Source organism: Rhagoletis zephyria, unplaced genomic scaffold (genome assembly GCF_001687245.7).
Source record: "Rhagoletis zephyria isolate East Lansing unplaced genomic scaffold, Rhagoletis_zephyria_1.1 Rzeph_scaffold_00131, whole genome shotgun sequence".
Lineage (NCBI taxonomy): Eukaryota > Metazoa > Arthropoda > Insecta > Diptera > Tephritidae > Rhagoletis > Rhagoletis zephyria.
The window spans coordinates 139,590-148,896 of NW_016157215.1; the positions used below are offsets into that span (position 1 = coordinate 139,590).

General features: G+C 45.0%; 2 protein-coding genes across 3 annotated transcripts in view; one reads left to right on the forward strand and one right to left on the reverse strand.

The window, feature by feature from the left end:
- l(3)80Fg (dnaJ homolog subfamily C member 16 l(3)80Fg) overlaps positions 1 to 9,307 on the reverse strand; it is a gene marked incomplete at its 5' end in the record, with an annotated part of 406,562 nt that overhangs the window by 71,557 nt on the left and 325,698 nt on the right. The window lies entirely within an intron of this gene.
- Positions 1,128 to 6,070, forward strand: LOC108381053 (uncharacterized). 2 transcript variants are annotated; one of them, XM_017637475.1, is made up of 3 exons: positions 1,128 to 4,971; positions 5,136 to 5,173; positions 5,514 to 5,619. In XM_017637475.1, the coding sequence occupies exons 1-3, from the start codon at positions 2,047 to 2,049 to the stop codon at positions 5,533 to 5,535; spliced, it is 2,985 nt and encodes a 994-aa protein (XP_017492964.1). In that variant the 5' UTR covers positions 1,128 to 2,046; the 3' UTR covers positions 5,536 to 5,619. The 2 variants fall into 2 exon arrangements, with proteins under 2 accessions (XP_017492964.1, XP_017492956.1); XM_017637467.1 differs by having other exon boundaries at positions 5,136 to 6,070.

Consider the following 9,307-nt stretch of genomic DNA (forward strand, 5'->3'; position numbering starts at 1 on the left):
CTTGAGTATGTTTTTGACAATACGTTTTCTTTCCTTTCTGCCTTTACTTCTTACAAGGAGCGTGAGAAATTTTACATTATTTAATAAAATCCAGATAGATCCCTGAAAATACTAAAGTAAGTACTATTGTAATATCTGTAAAGCACTTGTAACTAATGAATAAATATAAACACCAGTTATTTCAAACATCTCAATACATAAACGAGTGTTTTGGAAATTTGGGCGTGGGATCGCTGGCTTCCGCAACAACTTTGAAATAATTTAACATTTCCCAATTTGCAAAATGCCCGATGCTGGAATGTCAGAAGGTCATAGCTGTAAGAGTTGCTCAAAGGCAGACAATTCGCAAATGGTTTGCTGTGATGTATGCGATCAATGGTATCACTTTCGATGTGCTGGCGTTACGGCCTCCATCGAAAACGTGGACTGGCGCTGTTCAGATTGCTCTACATCTTCACGCAGTACGACGACTGGGGCGGAAAAACAAAAGGCTGGCGCTGGTGTTGCCCTCCCTAACCAGGCGACTGAAGGCAAGCAGGGTCGGCAAATTACGGTCAGCCATGAGGAAGGCGCTGCCTGCGCACTCACGCCACAAGAGGCGACCCATCCATCACCTACAGCCGCAACCGGACAAGGTGGTACGTCGAGTCGGAGTAGTCCTGGCAGTAAATCGGCAAGAGCCCGACGGTTCCGTGCAGAAGCATCACTAATCGAAGAAGAGGAGCGGATCCTGCGTCAAAGGGAAGCTCTACTTGATCGGCGTAAAAAGCTTCTGCAACAAGTAGAAACCGAAGACGAATGTTCAGACCTAGATGAAGGTTTGGACACTATCGCAGTTCAAAAGTGGTTGAATGGCACTGGGCACACCTTGCCCACCTCAGGGCCACCGAATAAAGGTGAAGGCATCCGGCACCGTGACCATGGCGGTATTTCTGCCACTCCTCTGCGGCCAAATGAGTCACCAGCTGACAACAATATGCAAAACCAAATCACTTCGTTGCAAGAGAAGTTCTCTACCCTTGAACAGCAGGTGCAAACACATGCCGGGCCCGCAGTCGGTATGACTTGGCTACCGAAATTGGTACCCGAGCGTGTGCCAGCGCTAACAGAGTCTCAACCACAACTGGCAGGGCAGACTTTGTCACGGCCACCCGATCAACGCTGCCTAACCAAAAATCAAATTGCTGCGCGCAATGGTGTTTGTAAAGAGCTGCCTAAGTTCAACGGGAAACCTGAAGAATGGCCCCTGTTTCTGGCCACATATCAACAGACCACCGAACTATGTGGATTTTCGGAGGGTGAAAACTTATTGCGCTTACGTCAGGCGTTAGAAGGAGCGGCACGGAACGCAGTAAGAAACTTACACGCGTCCTGCGTCCCACAAATACTCGACACACTACGAATGAAATTCGGACGTCCCGAACTTATTATTGCCGTGCTCCTGGCACGAATTCGAGAAATACCAGCAGTAAAAGAAAACCGCCTTGAGGCTCTCGTAGATTTGGCCTTGGAGGTGCAAAACATCTGTGCAACAATGAAAGCTTCAAACATGGTCTGCCACCTTAACAATCCCGAGTTGGAACAAGAGTTGGTTGGCAAGCTGCCAGGATTGCTCGCCGCCTTTTGGGGCATGCACAAATTGCAGTTGACTTCCTCAAATTTCGAAAGTTTCGGTGAATGGCTATTTCAGTTTGCTCAAGGGGCGAATAGCATTCTCGTGTCAAGCGTCGCCCCAGAACTTCTACCAAACGAGGATATTTAAATGCACACGCAAATAATGTCGGAACTGGGAAAAGGGTCGCATGTATTGTTTGTCACGGCGAGTGTAGTTCGGTTGGAAGCTGTCATCAGTTTAGAAGCGCGGACAGGGCTGCGCGGTGGCAATTGGTGCGCGCGCATAGGTTATGTCGTCGCTGTTTAAAGGCGCATAATAAGTTCAACTGCCAGTCTACTGCCACCTGCGGTATAGAGGGTTGCTCTTCCATCCACCATCAATTACTGCACAAACATCCTCATGATGTGGTTAGCCCACCACTTGCTAACCTAATGTTAAACGCGCATAGCAGTGACGCCGATTCGATCCTATTTCGGGTGTTGCCAGTAACACTCCATGGGAATAATATCAAACTTCAAACTTACGCTTTCTTCGATGATGGATCTTCACTTACGCTAATGGATGCCGAGCTACAAGAGAGGCTGAATCTGAAGGGCACTTCGCAACCTTTATGCCTGAAATGGACTGCAAACACCCATCGCTATGAAGAGGACTCCCAAGTGCTCGAGTTGGGAATTTCCGGTGCCAATGCAAAAAGGCGCTTCGTTTTGAAGGATGTGCGCACTGTGAAAGGGCTCGAACTGCCGTTGCAGACGCTCGATGTTAAAGGGCTTCAAGCTAGATTTTCGCATCTTAGAGGCCTACCGTTGTCCTCCTATGAAGATGCCATACCCAAGCTACTAATAGGCCTGAACAACAGCCGACTAGGCCTAAGTCTACGTTCCCGCGAGGGCTCAGACAACGAGCCGGTAGCGGAAAAGACACGCCTAGGATGGACACTGAAAGGAGTTCTTGTTAAGCAGCCTCAACCCGCTGCCTATCATGCGTTCCACAGCTGCGACTGCGACGCCGCTGCCAACGCTGAGTTGCTAAAGGCTGTCGAAGAGTACGTCTGCCTTGATAATGTCGACATTAAATGCAAATCGGCCAGTCTGATGTCGAAAGATGACCAACAAGCTGTCGAACAACTTAAATCGACGACAAAGCGCATCCAAGGCCGTTTCGAGACCGGCCTGCTCTGGAGACACTCTGACATCACACTTCCTGATAGCCTCCCGACTGCCTTGCGGAGAGCTCAATGCTTACAAGCGAAGCTAAAGCGATATCCGGAGCTCGCCGAGATCTTGTCGTCTAAGATCGCAGCTTATGTAACCAAAGGATACGCCAAACCTTTGCCAGTTGAGTCGCTACTGGAAAAAGGGTGCTGGTATCTGCCGATTTTTCCCGTGTATAACCCACACAAACCAGGAAAGGTCCGCCTCGTGTGGGATGCGGCCGCAAAAACCAAGGGCATATCTCTCAATTCTATGCTTTTAAAAGGACCCGATCAGTTAACGTGCCTGGTGTCCGTCTTGAGGAGATTCCGTCAGCGAGCGATAGCGGTGAGTGGCGACATAGAGGAGATGTATCATCAGGTCCGAATCCGATCCGAGGACCAAAACTATCAGCGCTTTGTTTGGCTCGAGCCAGGAGATAGCAAACCTTCAGTATTCGTAATGTCCGTCATGACTTTCGGGGCCACCTGTTCACCCAGTAGTGCGCAATACGTAAAGAACCTAAATGCGAACGAATTCCACAGTCGTTATCCGAGAGCCGTCGAAAGCATCGTTAAAAACCACTACGTTGACGATATGCTCGACAGTGTAGATACGGTAGAGGAGGCTATTCAGCTTGTTAGCAACGTCAGTTTCATTCATAGCAAAGGTGGATTTCACATCAGAAACTGGCGATCAAACTCCGAGGAAGTACTTAACGCACTGCAAGTTAACGCTATTGACTCCGAAAGAAGCCTCGACACCCCTCAAGAAGTACCAGTTGAAAAGGTTTTGGGCCTGTGGTGGCTCACCAAGGAGGACTGTTTCACGTTCCGACTCGCCCAGCATCACAAAATTGGGGAACTGCTGCGCGGCGACCACCGTCCAACCAAGAGGGAAGTATTAAGCGTTGTCATGAGCATTTTTGATCCCTTGGGACTTCTCAATTTCTACGTTATATACGCCAAAGTAATTTTTCAGGACGTTTGGCGCTCCGGCTGCGGCTGGGACGACAGCGTTCCCGACGAACACTACTCCAGCTGGCAGAAATGGGTTCACCTACTCCCCAGGGTAGAGGGTTTGCGGATACCGCGATGCTACTTCCAAAACTTGGGTCACGAGTCCGAGCTAGAGATGCACGTGTTCGTGGACGCCAGCGAAAACGCCTACGCTGCCACATGTTATCTTCGCCATACTCGGGGTGATGTCGTAAACTGTACTCTAATAGGCAGCAAGGTGAAGGTGGCACCTGTAAAGATGCTTTCCATTCCCCGACTGGAGCTTCAGGCTGCCGTCATAGGCGCCCGATTGGCGGCAGGCGTTCTCACTTCACATACGCTCCCCATCAGACGGCAAACATTCTGGACCGACTCTCGCACTGTGCTGGCATGGATTCGCTCTGACCACCGGCGTTACTCCCAATTTGTGGCCTTTAGAGTCAGCGAAATTTTAGAGCTAACTGACGTGAGTGATTGGCGATGGATTCCTTCAGCGGAGAATGTGGCAGACGACGCTACAAAGTGGCAAACAGTACCTGACTTTTCAAATCAAAGCCGTTGGTTCAAAGGACCACAGTTCTTAAAACTCGCACGCAGCCACTGGCCGAACGATACAGAAGGCACCCAGACAACCGTCGAAGAACTTAGAGCGAAGTACGTAGGTCACCACGATGCGGCGCACCAGCCTCAAAGGTTCTTGTCAATTCATGAACGCTTCTCCCGCTGGTGTCGTCTCCTGCGAGCAACGGCAACTGTTTTACTAAGCGTCCGCATCTGGAAGCTCTATCGCAAAGGAAGCCGAATGTGTCCGCAACTAGTAGAACAAGAAGATCTTAAGCACGCCGAAATACTTCTTTGGAGGGAAGCCCAATTTGACGCGGTTGCCGACGAGATCGCCTTGCTCCGCAAAGGAAAACCGGTCGCTCGTACGAGCTCTATATTCAGGCTCTCACCGTATCTCGATGATGCGTCATTGCTTCGGCTTTGTGGTAGAGTCAATCTGCCAGGACAGGAAGATCCAGTCATATTGCCGAAAAGCCACAACATAACTCGACTTATTGTTTCAGACTATCATATCAAGTATTTTCACGGAAGCTCTGAGACAGTTGTGAATGAAATACGCCAGACCTTTTGGATTCCCCGACTACGCACAGTCGTAAGCACGGTACGCCGTGAATGTCCAGTTTGTCGGCATCGCAGTGCTGTTCCACGCCCTCCGAAGATGGGCGTTCTACCCGCGCCTAGAGTGACCCTTTTACTCGGCCATTTACGTACGTGGGAGTCGATTACTTCGGGCCAATATTGATCGCTGTACGTAGGAGCACCGAAAAAAGGTATGGCGTTCTCTTAACATGCCTCACAACGAGAGCGGTACACTTAGAGATAGCATACTCGTTGTCCGCCGACTCATGTATTCTCGCCATTCGGAGTTTCATGGCCCGGCGTGGAGTACCACACGAATTTTGGAGTGACAACGCTACCAACTTCAAGGCTACACATCGGGAACTAATTAACGCTTTCAATACGATGGATAAGGAAAAACTCGTGAGGACATTTACGAACTCCACCATGAAGTGGAAGTTTATACCGCCAGCGTCGCCCCACATGGGCGGAGCCGGGGAACGGCTCGTCCGCTCGGTAAAGGACATCCTCCCAAGGATATTACAGTCACAACGTCCTTCCGAAGAGCTACTGCGCGGTGCCCTAATGGAGATTGAGGCGGTCATAAACTCTCGACCGCTCACCTACATACCACTCGATCACTGCGACGCCGAGGCTCTCACACCGAACCACTTCCTGTTAGGGAGCTCGAGCGGCATGAAACCCTTAGTAGAGTTTGTCGACGGTGCAGCTGAATTGCGCGAAGGTTGGCGATGCGCGCAACAACTGGCGCGATAACGCGACGAACCAAATGGTTCGAAAACGTGAAGCCTATTGAGGAAGGGGACGTCGTCTACATAATCGATCCCAACGGGCCCAGAAACTGCTGGCCTAGGGGTCGGGTAATCTCCGTAAGGAAGGGATCCGACGGGCAGGTAAGAAGCGCCTTTGTTAAGACTAGCGCTGGTATCTACGAAAGGCCTGCCACGAGACTTGCCGTACTTTCCATTAGTGCTTCGCAAGATGAGGTAGATCCGAAGGATATACCTGGGGGGAGTGTTAAGAAAGATACGGCAGCACCCTAACTGCGATGTGCCACCCTGTGACAGCAAATGATAGGTTTTCTTGAGTATGTTTTTGACAATACGTTTTCTTTCCTTTCTGCCTTTACTTCTAACAAGGAGCGTGAGAAATTCTACATTATTTAATAAAATCCAGAAAGAATAGATCCCTGAAAATACTAAAGTAAGTACTATTGTAATATCTGTAAAGCACTTGTAACTAATGGATAAATATAAACACCAGTTATTTCAAACATCTCAATACATAAACGAGTGTTTTGGAAATTTGGGCGTGGGATCGCTGGCTTCAGCAACAGCATTAAAGAAAAGTTTGCATCTAAGATTTTGCTAAATCATTTTAGCAAATATGCAAAATTGTCTTTGATGGTAGATGCATCCAATACGGAAATTGGTGGTGTCATACGGTGGGGTGCAATAAGGCCATACGCAATAAAGCCATATTGGAAATAAAGCCATATTTTTTTGGTAATAAGGCCATAAATTCGATATGGCTTTATTTCCAATTACAATTGGTAATTAAGCCATATGGCTTTATTTCGCTTTCAAATTTTTAAGTTTCTTTTATTTGAACAATGGAAAAGTTCGCAACAAAACTACTAAACCGCCTTGAACTACAACGTCACCTTAAACATGCAATTACTCTCCTTCGCGTCCAGCCGCGCCGCGCTCCGCCCTTCACACGCGGCGCGGTGCGGGGAGCCAGCAAATGTGCACCCGCCAGGTTATGCACTCGCAAAATTAAAACTTACCTAAGTACATATATTTATTTTTCAATATCCAATAAATCCGGAAATATTAAATAATGATTTATTTCATTTTATTAGTAATAATTTGTATAAATTTAAATAATTCAGTATCAGTTTCAAGAGTGTGTCCAAGGCGAATTTAATAATGAATTACAACAAACACATCATTTGGACGTAATGTTCAGATAAAATTCAGATTCACCGTTAACACCGCCTTGAGAGGGTCATTTCAGAATATGGCTTTATTTATCATTTACAAAATTTTTTGTATGGCTTTATTTCTCTTTCTGATTGGAAATAAAGCCATATGGCTTTATTGCCTAAAAATATGCCTTTATTGCCATATGGCTTTATTGCGTATGGCCTTATTGCACCCCACCGTGTCATACAGCATCATTTCAATAGTAAAGAAGTCTGAACCACTCTTTTCAAAGAAACTCTCTCCAGCAGAAATGAAAATATTAAACATTTTTGGTATTTATTAGAAGGAAGAGAGTTTACCGTTTTTACTGACCACAAACCCTTGATTTTTGCTCTAAATTCCAAAACTGAGCGTAGTCCAAGACAGACAAGACATCTTGAGTTTATTGCACAGTTTACTAGTGACATACAGTATATAAAAGGACAGGCCAACATTGTAGCTGACACGTTATCTCGTGCGTTTGAAGTAGATGCGACTAAAAATTCAAAACTTCATTTCAAAATTTTACAGAGTGGACAGCAACAGGACAGTGAACTTGATAAACTTATTTCTGGACAAACGTTTCAAAATCTTAAATTAATTAAAATTCCTCTTCTAATTTTTTAAAAGTTTGGTGTGAAGTCGTAGGAGAAAGTACTAGACCTTTCGTTCCAAATAATTTGCGCAGGAAAGAGTTTGATATGTTACATGGAATTGCTCATCCTGGTACCAAGGCTACACGCCGATTAATGGGGAAGAAGTATTATTGCTCTTGTATTAACAAGGAGATAAACATATGGTCTAAAGGATGTGTAAGTTGCCAGAAATCTAAAGTTTATCGCCACACAAAATCTCCTGTGAGTACAATTCCAATTCCAAAGAGCAGATTTGAACATATACATTTAGATATTGTTGGACCGCTTCCTGTTATCGCTACATTTTAGCTATTATGTATAGATTTACTCGTGCACAAATAAATTTGATACTGAATATGTATGGCGTTTCGGTTTGCCTTTAGAAACCACGATAAATCAGGGTACTTAATTTACGTCCAAATTATTTTCGGATCTTACTAAATTGCTTGGAAGTCATCACACACAACTTCTTCCTATAATCCTCAAAGTAATGTTATTGTGGAACGATTCCATAGACAACTGAAATCTTCAATTATGGCTAGGAATGGAACTAGAGATTGGTACAATGAGCTACCGATAATTCTTCTTGGTTTGCGTTCAGTGTACAAAGAAGATATTGCAGCCACTCCAGCTGAAATGATTTTTGGCCAAAATTTGCGTCTACCTGGAGAACTCGTTGTGCCAACTACAGAAAATGTTACTTCCTCCGAAATTTTAGGAAGTTTACGGGAACGTTTTAAAAACTTTAATCCAAATTTAAAACATCATAAAAATTCCGATTCAGGAATTTATGTTCCAAAAGATTTACAAACGGGCAAATTTGTTTTTATTCGCATTATTAAAAAACAAGCATTCTCTTCAAAATCCTTATGAAGGGCCTTACAGAGTTACTGAAAAAGACAAAAAAAAAATATTTTAAGGTAGATGTAAATAATGAAATTAAGATTATTTCGGTTTACAGAACAAAGCCAGCAATAGTTGAAATAACACAACCACATAACACTAACAATCATGTAATTTCAATAACGACTAAAAAGAAACAAGTTACTTTCAGTTTGTATAATAACTAGCAGACCCGGCGAACTTCGTCCCGCCCAAAATTTTTATATATTTTATTGAAACTTTTTGGTCCAACATTTTCACCAACAATTCACGTTTACGATTTTCATTTGCACATTTGTCTGCTAAGATTAAGGTTTGGTGGTAATTTGCCGCTTTAAATAACCTAAGGAAAGTGTTATATCCGTTCTTGAAATTCTCCAGTTGTGCGGCATTTCATAGCACGGTTATTCGCAAAGCGAAATAAATTTTTTCCTCTTCACTCCCTGGCGGCAACAATGACCCGGTTCTATAGTGAATGTCCTAGAAGCTTTACAGTATAGTAGGTGGCAATTTCAAAATGGGTGCGAATCGTTGTTCTACAGAAATGCAATATACATATACTTACGGTACCTCGGTACGTTTGTAGGCCTCACACCCCTTTTCAAATAGCCCAAATTTTCTCCATGAGTGTGGGCTTGATTTCAACTATATACATATCTCCATACGAAGTTCCAGTACTGTACCATGAATACTTTCAGAGATATGCAGTATAAAAATTCGATTTATATGGGAGGTGCCACGCACCCCTTTCCAACAGCTGCCCTCTTTCTTCGTGAGTATGCGATTGATTTCGTATAGCTCCATACCAATTTCCAAAACTCTACCATGCACACTTTCAGAGATATGTAGCATGAGAAACGCGGTTTGTATGGAC

Coding starts and splice junctions, on each gene's coding strand:
- LOC108381053 (XM_017637467.1), top strand. CDS start 2,047: ATGTTAAACGCGCATAGCAGTGACGCCGATTCGATCCTATTTCGGGTG. Junction 4,972..5,135: donor TACGCACAGTCGTAAGCACG/GTACGCCGTGAA, acceptor AGGAGCACCGAA/AAAAGGTATGGCGTTCTCTT.